The following is a 25,390-nucleotide window of genomic DNA, read 5'->3' as shown; positions in this document are numbered from 1 at the left end:
CTTGGCCCATTTTCCCGCATTCTTGTTCGCACGCGCTTCCAAGAGTTACCACTTGAGCTGCGCGACTGTTGCAATCCTCCCTCTCTTTGCCGCAGCTCCGAGGCAATCCAAGGCACCACGCGCCAGCGCATGCACCGCAACACCGGCGGATGACAAGCAACCATAGGTGAACCAGGCGCATTTACAGTCTCATCAGCCGCACTCGACCTTCGGGGATGACATCGAGTCGCGACAATCCTCCTACATCAACAACGACAAATATCTATCACCCAAAAAACCACTGCCATGGCTGCGCCGGCTTTTCTACAACAATCGCAACCTTTCAGGCCCTCCAACACCCAGGCACCGTTCCTCTCGTCCGTCAACCCCTTTGAGCGCGATGCGGCTATGCCTGTCGGAACGCCATACGCCAACCCGTCTTCTGTGGCGGCCTCTGTTCTGATTCGTCGCCTTCCGCTGAACACTTCGGAAGAATCGCTTCGACTCATGGTGGTTTGGTCCAAAGAGCTTGTTGACGTTGAAGTGCTCCCCGTAGATCAATCAGAAGACAAGGGATTCCGCTCGGCCGTCCTGAAGTTCCGGACTACGAATGGGGCAATCGAAACAAAGAATATGCTAAACGGGAAATCCAACATTTCTAACGACGCCAATATGATTGTCGAGATTCTCGGAGGCAGCCCAACCACGTCGAGAAGGTACGCCGAACCCGCAGGGACCGGATCGTCGAGCACTGCATCCTCCGCGGCCTCTTCAGCCCCATCCTCGCGACAACCATCACGATTCAACGGCGGATTCCAATCTCTCGAAAAGATATCGCCACCTATGAATGGTATATACGGCTCCAGCGAATTGCCCAACCCAGAGTCCAGCGCGCACTACCAGAACCTGTTCTCACCTCAGTCTCCTATCGGAAATCACCTCACAGAACGGACACGCATCTCTGGGAAATCGTTGATTAACAATGATGCGGCTGATGATGACGAGACCGGCGAGCTCTTGAAGGACCCAGTCGCCTACGCGGAAAACGGAGCTACGGCTCAGAGAAGAGCCACCGCCCCACAGTTGCCCATATCGCGTTTGGCGAGCCTGTCCCTCAACACCACCAGCACAACACCAAGCCCATCGTCGCTTCCGCAGTACGGTCAGCAAGGAATGGCAGCGATGTCGGCTCACCCAGTCATGTCACCCACTGTGATGGGCGGGGGGCCACATACTGTACCCTTCCATATGGGAACTGGTCCTTACGGCCGCCATAACTTCCCCCCGGTCAATCCTGCTGACCAGAATCCACCTTGCAACACTCTCTACGTGGGCAACCTTCCTATCGACACGTCTGAGGAAGAGCTCAAGGCCATGTTCTCCAAGCAACGGGGCTACAAGAGGCTTTGCTTCCGAACCAAGCAAAACGGGCCCATGTGTTTTGTGGAGTTCGAGGATGTTTCCTTTGCTACTAAAGCTCTCCATGAGCTCTACGGACATCCGCTTCACAATAGCGTAAAGGGCGGAATTCGCCTCAGCTTCTCGAAGAACCCCTTGGGAGTCAGGTCGGGTCAGACTCCAGGTCAATCAACGTCTCCAATGAGCGGCATGATGACAGGTTCCACGAATGGGTTCAAGACCACCAACGGTCCTCCTCCAGGACTTTCAGCACCACCTGGTCTTGGCTCTGGGCGATTCAGTAACGGCTCCTCGGGCACACCACCTTACGCAGTTGCTGGCTTCCCAGCAAGCGGTAATAACAACGTGTGGAACGGGTACAACAGCAATACCATGACTGCTGGTGGGCCTGGTTCCATGATGAATGGAAACAACTCAAACTACCTGCCACCTCACATGCTTGGCAGGTAAGGCATGCAGTTATGTTAGGTTGCCTCCCTGACTTCCAGAGGCAGTATGGCGAGAGTTCTGGCGTTACGGTGTTCAAGTGTGGATACACGGCAACAAGGCAAAGCCACAAGATACTCGGACAGCATCGAGGACGGCGCTGTGTGAAGATCTCGGCGCATACGCATTTACATCGGCATCTGATTTTCCAGGCATCAGTCACTTGAGTTTTTTCCACTTTTCCCGATATCACATGGTTCTGACTCGCTCTTCCCTGACGGGCCTGACTGCATTGGCCTCCCGCAGTCACCAGCACTGGAGTTATGTTTGACTACTTCGTCCATGTTCTCAACGAAGTTCAGAAACACATCATCAGTGGGCGTTCAACCCTCGACAACTTCGAGTATCAGGCTGCAGTACGGTGGAGGCTACCTTCCGGCCTTATCTTTCCTTCGTTCACCAATTCATTTTGGTTTGGGTTTCTTTATTTTCATTCAGCATGGCGCGTGGAACGGACATTTACTATGGTAGACGAACTTGGGGGAATCTGGTCTCATGCCCTTCGGACAACAAATACCCAGCGCCAACGACTTAAGGATGGAGTTCTTAGGTTCGACGTTTTCGGCGATGCCTTCACGAGGCGTCCTGACGATTTTGGGCAACGGGTTCACGGTTCTCGCGAAAGAATGGAACATTTACTGGCACAGCGATTAGCGATTGATGGGTAGGGAGGAAACGTTGTATTGAGTCTTGGGAGCATGGCATGAGTTGACCCCAAAAGAGAAAACGCCCAAAAGCACAGAAGAGAGCGCGAATGGTTTCGGTTGATCCCACAGCACCCGCCAACCAAAACAAAAATACGGCATGGAAGTTCAGAGGAAGAAGTCTTTCGTTTGTTTCACTCAACGCATGTACGAGATATAAAAGGCACGCTCCACCAGAAGGCGGACACTGGAGAAGGGAGAACCGCCGCGGGCATAGGAGAGCTACCTGGCAGCGACACGTTCTGGTCACATCAGAAATCCTCGCTGGTTCGGGTCAAGTCCATCACTGGATGGGACGGCTGAAGGCCAGGCTGCATCAAGCTGTTACGCACAAACTTTACGGATAAGCATCATCGGGGTTATCGTTCGGCATCAAGACGGAAGGGACCTCATCATCACACATCCATGGGTTTGGTCGGGACACAATTAGGGTTAGGAAACCGGGAAGGATTGTCCAGTCCAGGCTATGGCCCTCGAGGGGCATTGTCATGTTTCATTTGAATTTCAATTTCTCTCTGATTTGTTATTTTCTTTTTCCCACTGCCCAGCCCGTTTCGTTCCCCATCTATCCCCCCTTTTCCTACACACTTTACTGGGATCGAACTTTGACTTGCACATTGTGGGAGCGAACATACCCCCTTATGGGATTCTCATAGGCCAAAGAAAGGAGTTTTTGATTTGCTGATGATATAAACCTGCCCTGTCTTGCCACTTTCGATTGGTTGATTAGGGATACCTTGAAGTGAGTGACGATCTTGGGCGACCCGGTGGCCAGGTACGGTCGGTGGGCATGTGGACAATCATGAGCCCCGCTGATTGACAGGCACGAACCACCTCTGACCAGTGTCACAATGTCGGCGGAGACTGGGGGGTTTTTCTCCAGAGCCTTGTGGGGCCGAATGTCATTTACTTCCGGTTTGTACACTGATGACTGTACGGAGAGGCAGAGGGCATTGCGCTTCAATACCATACCCACGATGAAAAGCCGGGCGGTGGGAATATGCCGAGCTTCGGTGTAAAGGGGCAAAGGGCATTGACAAAGAGCACCGAGGCGCGAGGCGGGGAGAGAAGAGGAAGAAGGATGCGCCACTTTGGACCCCAGTCGATCCACGTGAATAGAGTCAAGACTTCGGCAGAAGGGTGGAACCCCAGTCCTTGTCAAGCTCTTCTACGCAGTCACGCAGTATAGCAATTTGGGGGAAGGGAGGGCTTGCTGGTATTACGTCTGCGACGTTATTTGGACACGGCAGATATCTTTTTCGTTAAGCAGCAGTAAACTTGGCAAGAAATCGCTGTCAACCGAGGCGGTCATGGTGGTGTGATTGTCCGGCCCTATGCAGCGAGGCATAGCCGGATACCGGAGCTGCCTCCGAGACTTTTGGCTTAGGCGGGGGGGTTGAGGGCGCATACGTCCGAGGAGTCGCGCGATTGAGCACGACCTCGCAGCCCGTAAACCGCCGTTGGGACACACTCGGAATGCATTCATAGTTTCGAGCACTTTTCCATCCGTCAGGTTTGCAGTTTCCCGGCAAGACACTTGGTGTCTGCGCGCGATACGGTCCAATGTCTTCCTCATATTGGCAGGATTCTGGCAAGGGGGCATCCGTCGTGTACATCGAGTGCCCCAACGACAATGCCAGCCCTCGCAGCATGGCATTTCGTAAGGGTTGCAGAAGAAGCGTGTCTTGAAAAGACGGCTCTATGGTCGGCACCCATCCACGAGAAATGGCTTGCGATGATCGTGGCGTCCGAGACAGCCCACGTTGAATTAATTCGGGATGATGGTGGTGATCCAGCATTCTTGAAAGGGTGCACTGCACATGTACGTAGCGGTGCCTGCCATACTTGCTCATTGGATGGAGCTCTACCTTCTGCTGTCAGCCATTGGCCGCCAGAAGTCTGGTTGGTGGTGTGGAGGCTACCACCAACCTGAAGCGTGGTAGTCGCAAGTTGGTGTTGATGGGATGAAGATGAAGGGGGTGGACTCTGGAAGTCTTGGACAATCGCCATGTTGGGACCTTATTTGCTTACCCCCCGGCGCGCGCGTGTGTGGGTAATTTGGTGGATTGAGATGATGGGATCGCGGAATGCCGGCAATTGCACGTACCGAGGTTCTCAATGTTTCTGCGGCCCTCTGGCGAAGCTTCTGCTGATTACGCGGGATATCGAGATGTCGAGAGACGCTTTCCGTGGGGGAGAGGAGAAGGTGTGTGGAGGTTGGAATCAGAATCAGAGGTCGAATCGTCATAGAGGGGTTTGCTTCGAATCATGCGACAGCCTTGAAAGTGAAACTCGATGTCTGTACCAGTAAGCAGAGACTACCCATCGATAAGCAAATGCAGCCCAGGATGGGGAAAAGTGCAAGACGCAACAGCAGGCTGCGAGTGCATGTCTGTGAATAGGAACCTACAGGATCTGTTATCCTGCGGCACAGACGCCATGGGACGCGGGCGCGCTCGCGCTACCTTGGCCCGTTCTGACGTGTTCCAGGCCAAATTATCCCCGGTGTGGCACGCAAACACTGCGGACGAATGAGGGCGTGACAGCGACGTTGTCGATTCTTTTTTTTCTTCTTGTATCGTGTGGTGTGCAAGACGAAGTCAGTCAGAAGTACTGTGTAGATGTAGCGGAGAAGGGGAAAGGTGGGAAACACCGTTGCGAAGGATGGGTACGGAGTAGAGGCAACCAACGCCAGGACTAGCGACGGCGCGGCAGAATGGGACGGCTCTTCTCCCTAACGCTCCCGACACGACCCCTCCGACTTGCTCTGGTCGACGTGCTGGATGAGCCAAGTATCGTACCAAGGGTCTTGCGGAAGGGTGGCATTCGTGTCATCTAGGTGCAGTGGTGATGGTGGTGACCAGCTGTTAGTCGGGCGAGGACGGACTGTGGCTGGCGGGATGGGCTTCACCGGTGAGGGGCGGCGTCTAGGGACGGGACGGGACCGGTGAGAGCAGGTGAGTGAGATTTCGAGCGAGAAGCCAAGAGGGCGACGTTTGTTTCATGAGCGCATATGTTGGGGCGGTAGTAGAGGTTGAGAAGGGTGTAGGTAGGTAAGCTGGAACCGAGGCCCGGCCGCTAAGGCAGGATGAACTGGCAGGGGGGTGAAGATGGGTGAGAGGTGCCAGGAGGGAGGGAGGAAACTGTCACGTTGTGAATACATAGTGGAGCAATCTCTGTCAGTTATTCGATTTTCGGAGTTGACTTGTGAATCTGTCATCTGCAAGTTGCTTGAAAGGGCATGTTTGACGAGGAGGCCGTTGAAGAATGGGAAAGGGAAAGGATGATATTGGCGTGGTCGGGTGGACGCTCTCACCTCTAGCGACTTCCAACGTTTGGTTCGCTTCAGGTAAAACGGCTTGGAGGGTGTCGTGGTAGGAGGGAACGCGGAGGTGGCGGCGACCGGTCTAGACCTTCTGCCAAAGGTAGGGAAGCTTCTTGCCCTCATCTCATCTTGCCTGTGTTCTAGGCGACGATCAGGAGGGAAGGCAACCAACAAGCCACTGTGCGCGCCTATCTCTCGGCGATCCGGGCCCGGGGCCGATGAGCGGGGCCGGTGTGGGCGTAGCCTCCATCGGTGCGGGCCCCGACCACCGTCGTGCGACCACCACTCTGATTGCCACGCCTCCGCAGTGTGTCGGACAAAGCTTGTAAGCGGGCATGATTTTCGCCGTGGTGTAACCTAGTAGCTGGAAGGCGTGGAGATGACTTGTTGTCACGCCGTGAGACGTTTTTCGGTATCTTCGTTTGAAATGGGGCTGAAGCCTGATATGACACGGCTTGATCAGCTGGGACAATTGGGGTGCCACGGCAGATCTCTATAAGGAGATATATTGTATTAGATCCTGGATCATGGGGGTAAGCGGAAAGCATCGGGCTTGGTTTCTATCCTGATTAAGAATTTCGGTCCGAAATCTTGTGACAGAGAGATTTCTACTGTGCGTAGGGTAATCACGGCAAGATGCTCTGCATGATGACGAACGGAGTCATTTCGTGTAAGTTGAGGAGCCTTTCAGACTGAAAACGGCCATTTGAGAGAGAAGGTATCTGGTACGCAGGGGTTGTCTGGTGTTGTAAAGCTCGAAGCTCGCGGCTCCATTGACTTATAAGTAACTCAGGCTCAAGCCCCCGTAAGGCAACCAAGAGCGTTAGAGGCCACTCGAGCTTTCGTGAGGTCTACCGAGAAGTGGATAAAATTGTACCGAGACTTGGATGAATCTAGACTGTCTTGAGCGTATGACCTACCGCAGGTTTGTCCGTTCACTTAGCCTAATCCTCTATCCATGCCAAGGACAGACGTCCGCCATCGAGTTCTAGCCTGAAATATCCCCCAATTAAGCATCAAGCTTGGAAGTTTCTCATGCCAACTCATTCGTCGAGTAGGTTCTTGTTGCTTGCAGCTCAGAATAATCGCAGGAGGTACTTCAGAAGTTACAGTGGCCTCCGACTCGTTTCCGACGTCCTTCCAAACCTACACTTGAATTATCACAAACGCTGAGCGCTGTTCCGTTATAGCACTGGGACCAAAACCTTGATCCCTGGTCTAAACTTGAAATTTTCCTATTCACTCAAGTGTGACTATTCATTTATGCCTCATTCAAGTCTTACAAAAAGGATCTTTACTCCTCTGAGAGCACGAATACGCGGATCCAGTTTCAGTATGTGCCTCTGTTCGCGACCCGTAACCGTTCTCTTATAAATTATGAGAATTCACAACACCGAGAACTAGAAACAAACAGAACTAGAAACAAACTAGCTAGCATGCTTGGAAACCCGCTAGACGGGTTGCCGCAGTAATACAGGGCATGTTGGAGAAATTCTCGAAGTAGTACACGAAGTTAAAAAGGATAAGAGAAGATCGACATGTCTTCTTACTCTCTACCAAAAGCTCCTCCATTTGATGACACAAGTAAAGCTTCAACCTTGATCTTGCAGATACCCCCCCCCCCCCTCCCTTTCACAAATGTGTTCTACCCAGCAGTAAGGGCCCAAGACGAGTGCGACTTCGTAGGAGCACATGCTCTCTTATTGTTTGAGATTTTGACAATGACAGACTCGGGTGATCTCAACGTAGTGGCATCCTGTATCTCAAAGCTTGTGTGTCTATTGAACTAGGACCATTTCGTATCATCTGAGGTCTTCAGAGCAACAACAGTCGAATCCAAAATGGCTATGATTACAATTATCCTATCTCGATCTACCTCACGCCTCCCTGCATGTTCCCTCTGAATCATACAAAGGACGACGACGGCCTCTGTTGTAACATGTCACTCTGTCTATCCACTATGTAATAGCCCCAGATCGACAGCGATAGGAACTTACCCGAAGCGACGGGCCCTGCGCGGAGCAAATCGGCCAGTATTTCTTTACTTCCACATCTATGGCCATGACCACCCGTGGAGTGGAAGAGAGCTGATCAGCTTGAGGAGGTTGATATAGCCTTATGGGGGTTGAGACGTTTCCGTGGCTTCTCACCAGAAAGACGTGCTCTACCTCCTCTATATTCCTCCCTCATGCTGAAATATTGGACACGTTGTTGTTTCATTAAGCCTCTTTGGCTGACCTCTTGAACCGCGGGCTGTCTAACATTGAGCTCCGCGCAACATCAAGTCAAAAACCAAGTTGGCGGGTTCCTGTTTGAAAGCCAGGAGATACCTCTTTTATGGCAATAGCTTCTAGATCATTTCAAACCATTCCCACCCGGGTGCACGTTAAAGCACTTGGAGATGTGGGCAGATGGCAATCAACTCACATTTAGGATTTCGAAATGACATAGATTTCGGGATAGAAGTTGATATACAGCAACAGCCACCGCTTGAAAAGACAACGGGCGAAGATCACATCCCTACTTTGACATTCGTTTATTAAAGCTACTCAAGCTCTACTGTGTATGTCTAAGTGAACTAGACACATTTGAATGGGCAGACTCAGCGCCATGACGCAGTTGGTAATCCTGTTCCCGGTCCATACAGGCAGAGCCCTAAAAACATGGGACCACAGAGCAGGCAAAAGATGTCACCTAAACGGCTGTCACGGCGTCAAACTCAAACCCTATGTTAATGGCGAGCTGGACGAGAAAGAGGCCAGGCAGAACATAGATCAGAGACCTAGATAGCGGACGGAGATGAGAGAGCCATCATTAGCATACTCATATTGTAGGTAGTCACAAGGGCCTGAGGGACTAAAATCTGAAACAAACGAATTCCAATAAACGAAACGTTCAGGTGTTCCCGCGACCCTGTAGTCATCTTATAGCAAGGTCCCAACCTCTTTTATTATATCAACAGCCTTCGTCACTGATCATCAGCAGCATGAACATATGTTCTCTACCATTGTTTCACCATCCATTCCCCATGTCTTGATCACACCGAACTAATCCGATACCTCACCAAGCTTCCCGTCCTCAGAGCCTTACTGGTCACCATCCATCGAATGAGCTGTTTCGTGCCTGGTCTCTGAAGCTCTCAATACACTTTACAAAAGAATGGCAGAGCTCGCACTGTGCGTTGTATCATAATCAAGTCTTTACGGACAAGGTCCAAGATGTAATCTCAAGGACAACCTTCCTTCACCTGGCCCATTCCTAGGTACCTACCATGGAACCGGCATTTCTATACCACAACCTCAGTATCGACGACTCACAGATTCTACTCTGCCAAAGACACATGCATGTAGAGGAGTCTAACAGCTCCCATATCAGACTTTGACTTTCCCAACTCCCCTAGTCTTTCTCAAAAGGTAGAAACCCCATCAGAATCCAAGTGGAGGACAAAACAAAGAGTTCACAATCATTTAATCACCACAACGAGCAAAAGACTGGACGATCTGGGAATCGAACCCAGGACCTACCGCATGCTAAGCGGTCATTATACCACTAAACCAATCGCCCATTGGATGATCTAGCCCGGACTTGAACCGGAGACCTTCAGTGTGCTCAGTTTCGAGGAGACCTCGAAATTTGTTAGACTGACGTGATAACCAACTACACCACCAGACCAGTTATTGTTGAAGACGAGTGGCGGAATAGGGCTTTATGAATTCTGGCTTTGGAATGTGTGCGGTGAACGGCGGGACCCGCTTGGTTGTGGCAGCGGAGCCCTAAAAGTAGGCTGCTGCAGAAAGTCTGGTTCATGCCGGCTGTGGTGGGTCGTTCGATGCAGGCCCCATCAGTACCGGCCCGATGTCTTGTCAAAGAAACTCCCGTCGTCCACCGAATTGATATTCTAGGATCATGGTTGTGGTCTCGCTTGAGCAAGGTACCTGCAATGTGATTTAATGTTTCGTTGCCGACCCCATCGTCTGGCTAGGAGGAGGCAGGCAAGGCACAGTTGGGGGGCACCGCAACCTCCAAAGATGATGATAGTGACAATCGTGATGCAGAAAATCGACCAGACCGTTCGGGGAAGGTAGTAAATTGGTCTGGATTTTTTTTTTTCGTCTTGGTAGTTGCCCGGGCTGATAAGACGACATCTTGAATGGTGCCGAATATCCAGACAACTTTGCTCCTCGACCATGTCAGCCCCCCACGCTGCCTTCGTCGATTTTCGCAATATTCTCCGAAAGCTGGCTAAAGTCCGACCATGATGACGAGCTGCATGCAGCTCCGGCGTGGGGTACGGGAAGAAAGGGCACGCGTGAGCCGCATTCTATTAGACGATAATAGACTGGCCCATTAGGAGATCGGACACACTGACGGCAACGTATCGAGGAGCTTGCGAATGTAGAGCGTGTGCCGTGCATGCCAGTGGTACAAACAACTGGCTCCCTGCTTCTTCGGAAAGTTTCTCCAGTCAAGTCAATGAGCCATGCAGGCCATCCATGGTGTTTTCGGACAGACGAGAAGGTGACACGGCAATGGCTTCCAAGTCGTGTGCCTGACTGCCTATCGAGGCCTCGTGTCCTGAGTGCAGTCTATAAGGACATCTGCCGTTCATGATAGCTCTGACCTCGTACTCGGCCTGAGACGCCAACTGACAGAGGTGCTCGTCTCAAGTTCCACGCCTCCCGAACACGTGAAAACATGCAGTGGGTCGGTTTGCTCCACCTTCAACTGGCCTTGAGGCGACTTCTTGACCGCTTGGTTCTCGCATTCGGAGCTATGGAGCGGCGAAATCCCACTGCATTGAGGTCGAAAGGCCCAATACAGTTAGTTACATTGGTAGTGTGGTGTAGTATGGCAGCAGCGAGCTCGGTGAGCACTCGACGAATTCGAAAGTTGGGCATTGTAAAGTGTGTTTGCCTGGGGATCCCGTCAACGAGCAGATGATGTGTTCATGTTGCACATGCAGGTGTAGATCCTCCGCATTTTTGTCGCTGGGAAATCCATGGGATGGCTGGCTTGGCATTTCCTTTACCGGGCTTGTGCTTGCTGCGTCTCAAGTCACGATTTTTTGTGAAATCAAAGTCCAAGTCAAATAGATAAAATATCCCTCGATGAGCAAGGCAGTCAGGGTGCCTCAATCTCTTGCTCAGGCATCAGAGACTGGGCAAAATCATGCTATCGAGAGATGCCGTCGGGCATTCAAGATTATCCGTTGAAATGATGAAAGTACCGCATCAATCTCGAAATGAAGTCCCAGGATGTTGGAGCATAGACTTGGGGGCCGAACATTTAGTAGCAACCGTGATTGCTCACGGCCTAAGTACTGGTCGCATTGACTCGGTCGTGGCAGGCTTGGACGATTCAGGAGCCAGAAGATTTAGAGTTCCTGCCTGAAACTCAAAGGTGGACTAACACGACTGGTTAGCGTGATGATGGTACAGTCCATCTCATCTTGGCCACGTGGGAAGGTGAGATGGCGGAGATGTGGTCTGGGCGCCTCTGTCCATAGGTCTAAAGAGTTTCCTCGTCTATCCGTACCTTTCCAACTTTGTAAGGACCTTTTGATGGGTATGACTTGTTGCTATATTTCCACGAAGCTCTCGGGGCCGTTACTGAGAACATTCAGGCCGACGATAATCGTACCAGTGTCGCTGGATGTGCTCCATAGACAATACTGCAATGACCGAGACGGGGGATAGAGCAGGGAAGATTCCAGGGAGCCAAGTTGACAGCTCATATCAGAGAGGTGGAATAGACCAGGGCCTAGACGTCACCTTTTTAGTATGGAACCCAGCAGACCGGTTCTCCGATTTGAGCAAGAGCTGTTCTTCAGAAGCCGCCAACTCGGAGATGAGGAGGGGATAGATAGGAATGATCCTTGTGGCTAACAATATCTGGTTTGACTAAGTGTACAAGGTCCGTACGGATAGGAGCTGGCGATCTGGGCGACCATGGCCAGCGGGAGTGACGTTTTGACGACAACGACACGGCCCGAGGGCATGGTTGACGATCGGTCGCTGCATCGAGTTACCAGTCACACATTCCGGATTCGGGTCAGCTACCAAACTAGGAGATCAAGTCGGATGCAACGTCAACAGAACGACAGGGAAGGGGCTGAGAACCAGATGAGGCACCAGAGTTCGGTTTTTCGAGCTCCCCTTCGTCGTCATGGGATGAGTCCTCCACGCGTAGTGGTGTGCTTGGCTGTGACGGGAACAGGAACTCGAATTTGAACGGGAGGGGCGCGCTCGCATCGAAGTGTCTATTCGTACACTCGCATCTGCGGCTAGCACCCATCCTGGGGACCCCGGAATCCCACCAGTCGGTTCTCAGGTACAAGACGCAGGGGCGCATGCTCGGTCGTCACTGGTCGAAATCAGGCTATTTGAGGAGGGAAGAAAAAATTTCTCTATACCCTCGCGAACCGAGGTGATGGGTGAGGCGAGGAATTGGACGTCATGATTGGCGCAGTAACGACCGAGCTTGAGCTGTCTATAATCTGAAGTATTTCCGGAGCGGTATCGATTTGCCTCGGATAGGCTCAAGCGAGGCAGGTAGTCGACCGCGTATATCCAGGACGAGGCACTAGGATGGTTGGCTGTCATGGAAGCAGAATTTTAGCAACGGCTACGACGTTGCAATGGCTAGACGTAGAGGTTAGCTGGCGAACAGCGTCCCTGCGTCAGTGTCTCGGCTCCGGGCCCTCGGTCGATGGCCGTATCCAGCCCGCAGATCGTTGGTGGCCCTTTGCTTACACTTTATTTGAAGCTCTCTGGTGCCGAGAGACCGCGTAAAGCTTGTACTACGGAGTAGTTGAGATTGTAGAGTCTCTGGTGACTGGATCGTTGGTAGGAGGGCTGTGGCGGATGGTTCGGCAAGACATCCTCGGTTGCTTGGCTATGAAGCTTTGTTAAAATGGAAGAGCAGGACTATCGGAATAACCCCTCATTGCTTGCGCGGATGTAGACCAAAAGGCTAGTAGATGGAAGACGATTCTTCTCGATGAAGTGCATAGTGGCTTGCCCTTGGTTGACAGGGACAGGCCGCAATGCAGGAGAAGTCGAGACAAGGTGGGCAGAGTGGATGCGTCTAGAAGGGTTGAGAGATAAAAATCAATCAGAGTCTAAGGCAAGGTACAGAGACTGGGAGACTGGCACCGATGCAGGCCGTACTCCGTACGTCGGAGGATGGATTCTCTTCATGGCATGGATGATGGCACCTGCATGGAGCCGAGTGCTAGAGTGCGGCGATGCTTTATGGTGTTGTCTTGGAGCCTACCTCAAGGAGCATACAGTAGAGGTTGGGAACTTGGGTCAAGTTCCAACGCCGGGCCCGTCGCGGCGTGGCCTACACAGTACTTAGCTATCTTACCAGGATGACAGCCTTGCAGCATCGAGGAAGGAGCAAGCAGTAAGAGCTAAGGTGGTTGAAGCTGTGTGATACTCTGTGCAGGCAAAGTCAAAGTTTGAAGTTCCATGGGTAGTTGAAAAGCTCACAGCTGTGGGGAACGAGAGGCATTGGGTGGAGAGATTTGCCTTACTTCTGATGTGCTTCCTCAACTCAATTGATGCTTGTAGCAGACTGGGAGTCTCTGATGAAGTCCTGGGACAAGGCATTGAATTGTAAATAGTGGTACGAGATAGAAGTGAAGCAGCATCGTGATTGAGAGAAGCAGGCACAACTACAAATTAGACATGGTCACCTACCTACTCTGAAGTGATGAAATGGTAAGTTAGTTAAGTCTATGACGTAGTGACTACTACTGTACTACATGAACTCGGGCCGTCGTGATGGGATCTGATGTATTCATGGAGTATCCACAACTTGAGGTGAGAAAGCTCGAGAAGCTACCAGGTTACCTTAAGGTACCTAAGGTAGGAAGGAATGAGGGGTGACAGAGTGTAGTTGGAAGCAGGAAGGCATGGATGATGAATGATGGCAGGCACGCCGCACAATGTGCCAATGTGCCAATGTGGTTCCTACCTTACCTTAAGGTATGCCACGAAAAGGGAACAGCAGGGAAGGCATGGCGCGGCATGGCGCGGCATGGCGCGGCATGGGAAAGGAAAAAAAAGGACGCAAAGAGAAGGGGAAGGAAAGAACGGCAGCCGCATATCTCCATGTCCCTTCCATGTTGGAGCCGGGGGATCGCGCACCTGCCTCAGTCACAGTGAGAAACTCGGGAAGGTGTTGGTGAGGGAAGAAAAAGTGAGGTGGGGGCTCGGGGGATAAACCACGAGTTGATTCTTCTTTCCCTGCCTCAAGAGCCAAGACACCACGTCCAAGTACCTCGTACTCCGAACGCATCCATGGATAGGTACCGAGCAAAAAACAGTCCTTCAAGAGTCAAGCCTCGTTCAAAGGTAAGCAATAGGGCAAGCATCCATCTGCATCTTTGCTCTTGCACCTGCAGCTGTCCACCTGCGCTCTCACTGCTCAGTGCCCACTGTCTCCTATGCAGCACGCAGCTTGCAGCACCACCTCAAGCACGACTCCATCCGCGGAACGAACCAACAGGGGAACATGGGATGGAAGCAGAACCAGAAACATCACAGAGCACGCTAAAACATGCCTTCTCGGCAATCCACTGCGACCTGAAATCCACAGCACCGCTGCACCACACGACCAGGCCACCACACCTCCTGTCAACTACACGTGTACCGACCGAGTAGGAACATTCCTCCACACTGCCCGCTCTGAGGGGGCTCGAGAGCCCGTCTGCGCATGGCCGCCATGGGCCAAGGCCTTGCTCGCTCACGAGAGAGCCCCGGCGACTGCCCAGGACTAGAGCCCACACAAACTGCCCGACTCGACCAAGCCTCAATGGAAAGGTACGAATGCTCCGTACTGCCTACACACCATGACACTTCCGTTGCGGCGTCGCGGCGTCGCCCCCCTCCTCCATTCCCTTAGCCCTGGAGACACATGGGAAGAGAGGAACCTCACCACATGGGATGGGTGGGACAAGACTGGAGAGTCCCACCTATGCAGGAGCTATGTTCGTGCGCGCTGCACCCAACTGGACACCTGCTCTGGCTAAACGGCAGACAAACCCTGACTCAGCTACATTGGGGCAGAGACCCGTTCCCACGCTGAACCCACGGACTCTGAGCCTGTCAACAGCTCAAAAGTGCCGGCCGAAACGAGGTTGCTTTACGGACTGCTATCGGACTGCTATCGTACGCAGTAAGTACCTTTCGCATACAGATACGCATACGTACGGAGTACAGACCACCTTACCCTCTATTCTATAGTATCCAGCCTACTGACAATCTCAAGACGTATCCTGTACTAGAGTGTCATGTCTACTTTGCCTATGACTTCAGCCATGACTTGCTGCGCTGGATGCCCGTCACACGAATAAGGCACCTACTACTCCGTGCTCCCCACCAACACAGGCATTAATACCTTACTTGAGCCAAACACCACTCTACTTGGATCCCGTCGGCCTCGGTCAAAAAGGCAGCCAAGAGACGGCACGGCATCGCATCCTCTTTTCCCGCCTCCGCCTCCGCGAAAAGAACAAGCCAGAGTCCAGAGGCAAGAGGTCAGCAAGCACCTCATCCTCAGGACCTTCCTCAATAATCCCCGCCGCCGTCGCCGTGTGAGCGGGATGCCACGCCGCCTCACCCAATCATTGCCATGGCAAGGTGTCGCTTGCCGGGGGACCCAATTGGAACCCTACCTCGACTACTTCGACACCCATTGGATCTTGCCTCGCGCCGCTGTGCCTCACACCAAAAGGGCACAGTTCCATTTCAGGAAAGAAGGAAGACGGCAAAGACTGGAGGCGATGGGGGACATCCATCCAAGAAGACTCTCCAAAAGTTAGACGACGCGAAGCAACGGGATCGCTCCCGACCTCGGTCACTATCTCACCACCATGTACTTGGTACGCATCATATACTAAGTTAACCAACGTTGTCCGGTCGGTGGCCCCCGGATCAACATGACGCTCAAGCACTACTCCGTACACCACCACACCAAACTCCTATACTGTAACACGCCAATGATGACCGCCAACCTCGACTTCAGCTAAAACCCCTTCCTTTGAAGCCCTGCGACAAAGTCATCAAAGCTCCGTCCCCGGCTCTCTGCCCTAAATAGCGACGACGTTGAAGCTACCATGCAAGCGTCCGACAGTAGTGTCAGCCTCTCCGTTATTTCGAGACAGGAGGCTTCCAATTTGTGAGACAATTCCACATGCTTCTTTTTCTCGCCATCCGTCACCCATCGTCCTCTACTCCGTAGCCAACGTAGTACATGGGAATTTTCTCCAAGGGTACAGTAAGTACTGCAGCCCAACGTCTACTTTTCCTGTTTGTAATCTCACAAAGCACAGCCAATTCTCACCTTTGGGTCGGCGGTAAAATCTGATTCTCCGGTTGTCTTGCATGGTCCCCTCCCGTCGACCCGTCGAATTGACTAGTCCTCAGCTTCAACTGGCCTAGCAAAGCCTCTCCCCGTCTTCACTCGCCCATCCATCTGCCAGTCATCAGTCACATCACCCACCTCGCATCGCATCGCGTCCCGTCACGCATCTTGCCTACTCGCGTCACCTCCATTGCGTCCTGTCTTTCTACTCGCCACAACTCGCTTCTTACCTCTGGCTAGTCGTTTGACTTCCCAGGCTTTCTCGCTCGACTAGACACCCTGGTCAAGAACGGTTTGTCACCCGGCGGCTGTGTCTTCCAGCGTGCAACCACATCCAATTCCACCACACATCTCATCGACGTCTCTCTGTCTTATTGCTGCCCTGTCTGCGATTCAACATTGAGTGCGACCTGGGCAGAGTTTCTTCTCCTGCTTGGGGTGCTGAAGTCACTCTAAACTGAGCTAGATTCGCTCTTTTCTCCAAGTGCCCACGTCCAGTGGCCAATGTCATCCATTTCGGCAACCGGCAAGCGGAAATAACCTTAGTTGACCAGAGTTATCGAACCATACCATCAGCCAGCCATCAACCTAAGCTCCTCAGACCTCTGGGGGCCGTCTATTGTTCATCGCACGGCAAAGCTGCAACAGCGATCGACGACGATTGACCAGTACTGCCCTCCCTTGCCTTTTGTCTGCTTCTAGATCTCCCCACCCTCTCCGACCGGAGACCGTCCTCTGTACTGCAACTGGCCCTTTCGTGCAGCTCAGTATTCGTACTGACACCTTCAGGCATACAGCCTCCATAAACCTTCTTCTCCCTTTCACTCTTGTCCTTTGGTTCAGCTCCGACTGTGCTTTGCCTGGAGGCTGTACGTACCCGGTCGTAACCTCGCCCAGCTACCTTGCCCGACCCGACTGCCCGACTTTATCTCACCAGATTCGTCCGCAGGGCGCCAACAGCAGGGCAGACTGCCGTAACGGAGTTGCTTAAAGTACGGTTGGGATCCTCCAGACGCCCAGGTCACCAAGTACCCCCCAGCAAGGTACCTCTCACCTAACCTACCCTGCCTTAGCTACCCTCCCCTCAGCTTAGCGCAGCTGGCTGGCGAGAGGCCCTTGCAGACGACAGAACAACCAAAAACTGCTGCACCAGCACCCTTTATTTGTTTTTAATTGGGTAGCCGGAGTGTGAGAGGATGAGAGCTGGTTGGGAACTTTGACTCTTCTTTTTTTGTCCTGACCTGGCTCGTCGGTCGTCTGTTTCTCCTTCTTTTACTCTCCCATTCTTGTTTTCCTTCGTCTTTGACACTTTCAGGATTTCCATATCCCTCGTCTCCTTTCTCTCTCTCACACATCCTGTCTCCCATTACTTCTATTCTCGCCTTCCCCTCTTCCCTCTCTGTCTCTCTCTCTCTCTCTCTCTCTCTCTCTCTCTCTCTCTCTCTGCATCCAGCCAGTCAGCCAGTCTGCTTTTGCATTTTTCCATTCCCCTGCTGGTCCCCCGTTCCCCGTCAACTTCCCCCCCTCCCCTCGGGCCCCTTAAAAGCACCCCTCCTTGGTCTCCTGTGGTCCCCACTCTTCCAATCAATTCGGACGGGCCAGACCCAGAGCTCCATGACCCGAGCCCCCGACTTTCAAACTTCGACGCTCCTGTGCTCCAACTACAATTGCATCCGGACCCCCCCGCCATTCTCCTTCGTCCCTTCCAGGTACCTTGTTGCGTCCTCTGGAAATCGCGCCCATCCACTCCCGATATAGAGTGATTTGCACGGCAATCCGCAGCCTCGATTCCGCTACCTGGCTTTCGGACCTCACCACTTCTCCGCCATACCAAACCCTCCGCCTCGCCGACAATCTATTTAACCTTGCTGTCGTCCCTTGCCGCATGACGCGCCGATTGCGAAGTACTCAGCCCGGCGGCCCTTCCTCAAAGGAAGACGACCAGCTGTTGAAGCTTTTCTCAACACACCAATTCGTCCCGGCACATTTCTGTCATCTGAATTGAGCTGCCCTGCTAAGACATCTCTCCCGCAACGATACACACAACCGACAGCAACAAAGTCGCAGCTTCAGGTTGGCCAGCATAGACACAATGTCACGCCACAACAGGCATCATCAGTCCTGGTATGCTCCGCCGTGATGCCTTTCCAATTTGTAAAGGAAGAGATAGAGGGGTCGCAAGCTGATCATGCGTAGTCGTGAGCTCCATGTCGTGGTGCTGGGTGCCGGTGAGTCCTTGTTGAGAAATACGCCTGTCACGTGCGCAGCCCACTAACTTTGCATCTAGGAGGTGTTGGAAAGAGTTGCTTAACAGGTCAGCATCGCGTAGCGCAATGCTCGTGTCAAATGTGCAGCACCGCTAACCAATGCAAAAGCTCAATTCGTTCACAATGAGTGGATCGAGAGTTACGACCCGACAATTGAAGACACCTACCGGACACAATTACAGGTTGATGTGAGTTAATCTTATGCGGGTACTACTTATTGCGACGAATCACTGACTCGATTCATTCCAGGGACGGCAAGTGGTCTTGGAAATGTGAGTAACGAAGGCACATTCTAGCTGCCGTGAGACCATCCATCTAACAATGAATCAGCCTCGACACCGCGGGCACAGAGCAGTTTGGTTAGCTACTTTTCGTACTCTGTCCGACATCCCAGCTGACCGTGGATACAGTTGCCATGCGTGACCTTTACATGAAATCCGGCCAAGGCTTCATTCTGGTCTTCAGCATCACCTCATCGTCCTCTATGAACGAGATTGAGATGCTCCGAGAGGAAATTACCCGCATCAAGGACGACGACAATGTTCCCATCGTCATCGTCGGCAATAAGGCCGACTTGGAAGAGCAGCGGTCCGTACCTAGACAAAGGGCTTTTGCGTGCTCTCAGATGTGGGATGCGCCTTACTACGAAACGAGCGCAAGGACACGAAGTAAGTCAACAGCGGGGTGTTGAGACGAGACTTTGCTAATCAGTGTCATCAGCCAACGTCGACGCCGTTTTTATAGACATTTGTCGCCAGCTTCTCATGAAGGATGAGAAGTTCCAAAACCAAGCCGCTCATGAAGATGAAGACCACGAGTACGAGAAAAACCCAGGTCTCATGGGTTTTGCAAAGCGGAAGCACCGAAGGCGCAGACGTCCTGACGGTCACCGATGCGTCATCCTTTGAGCTGTCCAGCATGACCTTCTATCGACTACGCGTTTCGACTCCCGAAACGCCTTCTAACCATGCATCTCCCTACAAGCGGAAGCATGCGGCGCTTTCTGTTGTCAGCATCCAAGGATTCAACACTCCATATTCGAATTCGACGCATTTCGCAGCCGGCATTCATACACTTCAAGACCCACAAAGAAAAGGGACGCACTCATTCAGGCCCTGCATGTTTCCTTTTACGTTTTTTTTTTTTTTTTTCGCACTCAAGACGACCTTGTCTCATCGGCAAACCATACCCTCTCATGAATTTCCGACATCAACTTCGCGGCAATGAAGTCCTCCATCTTTGTTTTCGACACGGCCTTTTGTACGCTTTACGACTTCATTTCAAACTTCGATCGAGGACAGCTGGATGAAAGCATAAGAGATCAATCTTGATTCATCCTTAAGCATCGCAGCAGCGAGATTCCCAACTGCAGAAAGAACTTGCGATTTGTTCTTCATTTTCATTTACGACGGGACGAAACTTGGACAAAGACCCATTCATCACCCACATCACATAGCTTTCTTCATTTCATTTTTCCTCATTTGATGTTTTCTCTCCTCTCATTTCAGCTTCCATGTCTTTTCATCATACCTTTAGGGAAGGAGACAAAACAAAACAGTAGGGTAAAGGGATGGAGTTTTCACTTTCCAAGAAAAAAACAAAGATTTTGGGCGGGATTCGGCTTCATCGGGCGTTAGGGAAACAAACTGGTGTGTTCCTACAAAGGTACTAAGTGAGCAAAGGTTGAGATATTGCAGCTGTGGGGTCCCATCCATTGTGGGAGGAGAAATTTTGCTGCTCTATCTCTCTCGTATCGTCTCCCCCATACGGGCTAGAATTGATGGTATTCTTGGCCGCATACTTGGAAAATAAGCTGCAAGGCTCTATCGGGCGATAGTCCGATTTGTGACAAGTGACAAAGGTAATGTTATGTGAAGATCGTTGAAAGCATGTGACTGCTGTAACCCTTCACTGCCCACATTCCGTCTTTTCCTGGTATGTTGGTGCAGGTTACATGAGGCTCTGTCGTACGCGTCAACCCGGGTCAACCGAGGCTTCGGGTTCGGGTTTGTTTCTCGAGCAGCTGACTTTTTCGATATCGGAGATTTCGCACCTTTCTTTCGTCCGTTGCTAGCATGCTCGAATGGCTGCCAGAGTATATCGCGCTCTGCCTCTATTGATGCATCGTGATCGGAGAAGAAGCCCTTCTCATAAATATCGATCCTCTTAACGTGACTCCAATCGGCGACCAACGCTTTACAATCACTATCAATCAAGGCCCTAAGAGATGTCCACGGCGGATTATCATCTCATAATTCTATGGATGTTTAATCGCGTTATATTCAGCAGGAGTACATAAAGATGGAACGGAACTCCATCACAACAGGTAACGAAGCGATGTGCGGGTGACGAAGCTACATACAATGAGAAGCAGGCACACAACGCTAGCCTGAACATTAAAAATTTGTGACTTGATGTTATTTGGCATCTATCAAAGAGCTACGTGATAGCGAAAGAGCCTGCATCATCTTCGCTATACTCTTTCTATTTCGATACCTTGTGAGCCCATCGAGGCCGAGGCCAGAAGGGGAGGTTTCTTCGTCAATACCTTTGATTAGATGGAGACCAATTCCCCTTCTATATACTGATCAGGCACTCTAGCCAAAAACTACTCGTTCTTGCTGAGTGGGTTCCAGACGGGCTGTGGGTGATATCGCATAAGGCTCAATATGTCGAGTCTACGGTATGTAAGGCCATCTCGGTCTAGTTTAGCATACAACCACAACCACAACCACCACTCGGGTACGGACAAAAGTTCAGTGCTTGCCAGAGGTGACTGTTCCGTGCATCCCGCCGAGTGTCTAGCACATCTTTACGCGCAGAGATCTCCTCACAGAATGTCTCCCAGTCGTAAAGTAGGCCGGTACTCTTCCCCTCTCTCCGCCCGATTCGCGATGCTCCCACCCTGACTATCTATATGATGGCAGACCAGCAGAGACAGCGGACGTGTCAAACTTCATGGACTTGCGTACTACATCTCTGAAAGATGCAGTAAGCCTGCCTGTCTGGCCAGGTAGTACAGCGACAGAGACCGGGAAGTGCAGCAACACGTGGTCATTCCGTGCAAGACGCTGGAATTGGCGGGATGGCTCTCAACGAAGGCCATTTTGATCTGAGTAACCAGCATGACGAAGGGGGCCGTACTTGTAATATATATATAGTATCCCAATCAAGACTTTGCGGAGGCCACTTGCTGTGTCTTCGGGTGGGTGCTTTCTATCAACACTCCCTGTGGGCTATCTAGAAGGTACCAATCACCTAACCGTAGACTGCAAATGACCGGGACCTGCAGGATATCCTAGCTCCCGAGATGAATCCGAATGTGCTTCCTTTTCTTCTTTCTCCGAACCCTCAAGAGAATGAATAAGGTTCAGAGTTCTCTCTCTCAATGATACCTCACATCGTCATAACAAGCCAACGAGGGTGCTTTCTGCTCGGCATGACGGTACGAATGACATGATACCTAAACTGCTCTCTGTTGAACGATACTTAATGGGAAAGAGCGAACCAAATAAGTTGATATCAATCCCCTCTCATAGTCAGCAGAACAAGAAGTAGAACCAAGCCTTGTATAGAATAAGAGTATCCGCGTCAAGCTCGATCATCAGAACAGCACACACCTTTCCTCATCCTTAAATCGAGGTAAAGGCCGAGCCAGGGCCAGATCAACTCTTCACCATCCTCGCACAACACAACATATACAAAGGCGACTATTCCATCGCCGGTGTCAGCATGGGTGGTTGGTGGGTACCGTCTCCCTCATCCTCCACCTACCCAAGGCCAACTGACGGCCCCAAAGTCTGTGTCTTTTTCTGAACAAGACGTACTCTCAACGCCAACAACCTAGAGGTGGTCACCTTAACTCCTTCTCTATCTATATATGATGGAGAGTTATCACTGCCAGATACCTCACACCAGCAGAAGGACCCTGTCTGCCCAGCATAGGAAGAAAGTCTCATGTTACGCACAAACTAAGAGCCGAGAATAAAAGCACCCAAGGCCGAGTACACGTCGTCTTTCCGTCAAGCAATCTACTCCGCCTCGTCGATGACTCCCGAATCACAAATGCAAGGGAACTCAGCAGCAGGGGGGAGGGAGGGGGGGTGTTCCATAGAAAGAAGCGAGAACAGGCAGAGGGGGGGACAATAACATGCAGCCTTGAGTAAGCCATGGGCGGCACTTCTGGTGTCGATGACATTGGATTATTCCATAAGAGGAGCCGACGAACCTCCAAGGACCACTCTCCCTCGTCTCTCATCTAATAGACAACAGACGACGATGCTCAGATCCCAATACCCAAGCTTGGGACAAAGTTCACCCCCCAATTCCAAAGGAAACCAATTTTCAGCATCTTACGAGATTTCCTGAGAACGAAGATCACGAGTCAAAAAGTCTTGAACAAATAAACGCTTGACATCATTTCAATCTCATTGAGCAGCCCGCTCTTCAGCAAAGCCACAGCTTTCGTCTATCGGGGTGTTCCCAGGATCAAGAAGAAAAGCTTCACTTGTGTTTCTTAATCCCTCCGCGAATCCGTTCCTCAAGTAAGTTTTTACTCCAAAATCGTGTGTTTCCGAGGAGGAGGGAGAAGGAGAAGTGTAAAGAAAGTGAAAAAAAGACATTAAACGTCGCTTCCTCGTGTCGTCCTTCCCCCCTTATCCATTCATCCATCCATCCTCCTCCAGCGCAAGCGACGCCCAATTAATCAAAGTTTTCCAAAACCAAGCTTTGTTGGTGGTGTAATGAACACAAAAGAAAAGAAGAATAGGAGTGAGAGAATATGTTGGGAAAAAGTAAGTTGGGTATCGGTGAAGTTGTGTCGCCCTTTTGTGCGGAAGTTGTCCAGAAACCTGGAGGGCAGAATGGCAATATCTCTCAAACCGGGGCTGAATAAACCGCAGGAACGGAGGGAGTACCACTCGTGCAAGTGTCGGCAAATTAAAAGAGCCTCGGCGGTCCGTTAGACGGAGGCGGCTTATCATCCTTCTGGTTGACCTTGACGATGCCGACCAGCACGCCCACTATCAACGCGATCAGGAACACCAAGACAGCGCAGAGCACGCCGGCGAGAATGCCAAGTTTCATCTTTCTCTTCTTCCTAGCCTGCGCGACGGGGCCAAGCTGTCCAGGACTGTTGCCATAAGCCGGCATCCCTCCCGTCATCGATTGCAAGTAGGCGCGCGGCCCGCTCCGTTCCCCTTGTCCCGATTCCGCGTCGGCTACGTGAGCTGCCGCCGGTGCGGGGGCTTGCTGTGGGGTGCTAGTGTAGGTACTCTGAGATCGCGTGGAATGCGCTCCATTCTGCTGCTGCTGCTGTCCGCTGAGAAGGGCACTCTCTGAGGGGTTTGGTGATATCGGGTCGCGAGGCGTCGAAGGGTTAGTAGTCCCCGTGCCTGGCCTCGAGGGGTCGTACGGCGGTGGTGGCGGGAGGTTAGGGTTCGCGGCCGACATGCCATCCGGGGTCCACGGTGCTATGGGCCCACGAGCGGGAGAGTACAAGGGGTCGTGGTTCTGCGCCTGGTTCCAGCCTTGCGATTGCTGGAAAGGTGCTGGAGCATTGGTTGGATACGGCGGGAATTGAGCTTGTGCTTGTGTACTGCTACTGCTGTTGGCGGCGCCGGGGGCGGCATTGTGGTTATTGTTGTAGGATTGGGAGTAACGGGCATTGGGCATAGCGAGCTTGTCGTCGGTGGGCATCGTCGGGTCAGACGGCCGGTAGGATGAGTCTGAAGGGTAGGCGGCATTGCTGATAGAATTGGAAGGGTGGCCGCCGGGTTGGTAGCTTGAGTCCCCGGGATATGCGGCGTTGTCAATTGAGTTTGACGGGTGGTGATGCTGGTTGTAGTCCATGATGGGCGGGTTTGTTGACGGCGTGGAGGTCTGTCTACGTTTTCTGGGGATATGTGGAAGTGCTACTTGAGATTATTTCGAGATGGGATGAAGTTGAATCCGGGGGGAGGGGAACGTCGAGGTTCAACCGCTTAGAGTGCAAGTCCAAACCGGATCCGGACACAAGGCCTTGCGGGGAGAAGGTGAAAGGGATCCCAACAGTGTGTCGTCGAGTCAGCCAGGCCAGGCGACGCCAGAAGCGTGACTGTGATGTCTGCGCGCGTCGAGGAACGGCCCACGTAAGGAAGGCTGGCGTCGTCTTAATGCGCCGTACAACCCAAGATGAGCAGGAGCCAAAAGAAGGAACGGGCAGCCAGAATTGAAAGAGAAACGAATTGACTGGTGGATAGGTAGGTAGCAAGGAAGAACAGAACCAAAGCGGGAAACCTTTTCCTTCCTTCGACGGAGGGCGACTGACTAGACAGGTAAAGGAGCGAATAAGGTTGAAAAGTCAGGCGAAGGCGAAGGGGAAGGATGGCCCGCGAGAAGAGCAATTTGGAAGAAGTGAGGATGAAAGTGAGAGGAAGAGGATAAGGAAGAGAAAGTAAGCCAAGCCAACGAACAGGAAGGTAAGGTAAATTGAGATGGCGGCAGATTGAGAGCGAGGGAGAGAGCAAGGAAGGGGTCATCCAAGGATGAGCAGCCAACCCACTTGTGAGCCAAAAAGCAAAAGCCCAGGTCCAGTTGCCGTCCCCGACTGGGTGGTGTCTCTCTCTGTCTCTTTGCCTCTTCTTCTTCTGCCTCCTCCTCTTGCTGCTGCTCCAAGGCCAGGCCCAACAGGGCGCGGCCGGGATTAGAGTAATGATGCTGCAGCCATCAGCGGCATCCGCTGGCGCCAAGTGGGCTCTGTTGCTATTCATTGCTACTCTCAGGACCCAAGTGCGTTCTAAAGATGTGGGTGTGTGTCTGTTCCAAAGTAAGTACTCTCTGGGAGTCATCTACGCTAAACA

At 52.0% G+C, this 25,390-nt stretch overlaps 7 protein-coding genes across 7 annotated transcripts; 4 read left to right on the top strand and 3 right to left on the bottom strand.

The window, feature by feature from the left end:
* Positions 1-285: 285 nt before the first annotated feature.
* Positions 286-1,848, top strand: CTAM01_10011 (RNA recognition domain-containing protein; the record flags this gene model as incomplete). Its single annotated transcript, XM_060526027.1, has 1 exon — positions 286-1,848. The coding sequence occupies one exon, from the start codon at positions 286-288 to the stop codon at positions 1,846-1,848; it is 1,563 nt and encodes a 520-aa protein (XP_060379355.1).
* Positions 1,849-3,807: 1,959 nt separating this feature from the next.
* CTAM01_10010 (uncharacterized protein) lies at positions 3,808-4,598 on the bottom strand (the record flags this gene model as incomplete). The annotated part of the gene is made up of 2 exons (XM_060526026.1): positions 3,808-4,155; positions 4,203-4,598. 2 exons carry the CDS (start codon positions 4,596-4,598, stop codon positions 3,808-3,810), a joined length of 744 nt encoding a protein of 247 aa, XP_060379354.1.
* Positions 4,599-11,491: 6,893 nt separating this feature from the next.
* Positions 11,492-11,911, bottom strand: CTAM01_10009 (uncharacterized protein; the record flags this gene model as incomplete). The annotated part of the gene is made up of 2 exons (XM_060526025.1): positions 11,492-11,673; positions 11,824-11,911. The coding sequence occupies 2 exons, from the start codon at positions 11,909-11,911 to the stop codon at positions 11,492-11,494; spliced, it is 270 nt and encodes an 89-aa protein (XP_060379353.1).
* A 2,454-nt stretch (positions 11,912-14,365) lies between these two features.
* CTAM01_10008 (uncharacterized protein) lies at positions 14,366-14,698 on the top strand (the record flags this gene model as incomplete). The annotated part of the gene is made up of 1 exon (XM_060526024.1): positions 14,366-14,698. The coding sequence occupies one exon, from the start codon at positions 14,366-14,368 to the stop codon at positions 14,696-14,698; it is 333 nt and encodes a 110-aa protein (XP_060379352.1).
* A 3,678-nt stretch (positions 14,699-18,376) lies between these two features.
* Positions 18,377-19,459, top strand: CTAM01_10007 (Ras family protein; the record flags this gene model as incomplete). Its single annotated transcript, XM_060526023.1, has 8 exons — positions 18,377-18,408; positions 18,481-18,512; positions 18,572-18,598; positions 18,660-18,739; positions 18,801-18,823; positions 18,882-18,910; positions 18,962-19,219; positions 19,272-19,459. The coding sequence occupies 8 exons, from the start codon at positions 18,377-18,379 to the stop codon at positions 19,457-19,459; spliced, it is 669 nt and encodes a 222-aa protein (XP_060379351.1).
* Positions 19,460-21,220: 1,761 nt separating this feature from the next.
* Positions 21,221-21,460, top strand: CTAM01_10006 (uncharacterized protein; the record flags this gene model as incomplete). Its single annotated transcript, XM_060526022.1, has 1 exon — positions 21,221-21,460. The coding sequence occupies one exon, from the start codon at positions 21,221-21,223 to the stop codon at positions 21,458-21,460; it is 240 nt and encodes a 79-aa protein (XP_060379350.1).
* Positions 21,461-23,489: 2,029 nt separating this feature from the next.
* On the bottom strand, positions 23,490-24,401 carry CTAM01_10005 (uncharacterized protein; the record flags this gene model as incomplete). Its single annotated transcript, XM_060526021.1, has 1 exon — positions 23,490-24,401. The coding sequence occupies one exon, from the start codon at positions 24,399-24,401 to the stop codon at positions 23,490-23,492; it is 912 nt and encodes a 303-aa protein (XP_060379349.1).
* Positions 24,402-25,390: the final 989 nt, after the last annotated feature.

Source organism: Colletotrichum tamarilloi (assembly GCF_030869305.1).
Source record: "Colletotrichum tamarilloi strain Tom-12 chromosome Unknown Scaffold_43.1, whole genome shotgun sequence".
Lineage (NCBI taxonomy): Eukaryota > Fungi > Ascomycota > Sordariomycetes > Glomerellales > Glomerellaceae > Colletotrichum > Colletotrichum tamarilloi.
The sequence above is the reverse complement of the archived record's forward strand: the minus strand, read 5'-3'. Positions and strand labels throughout refer to the sequence as shown.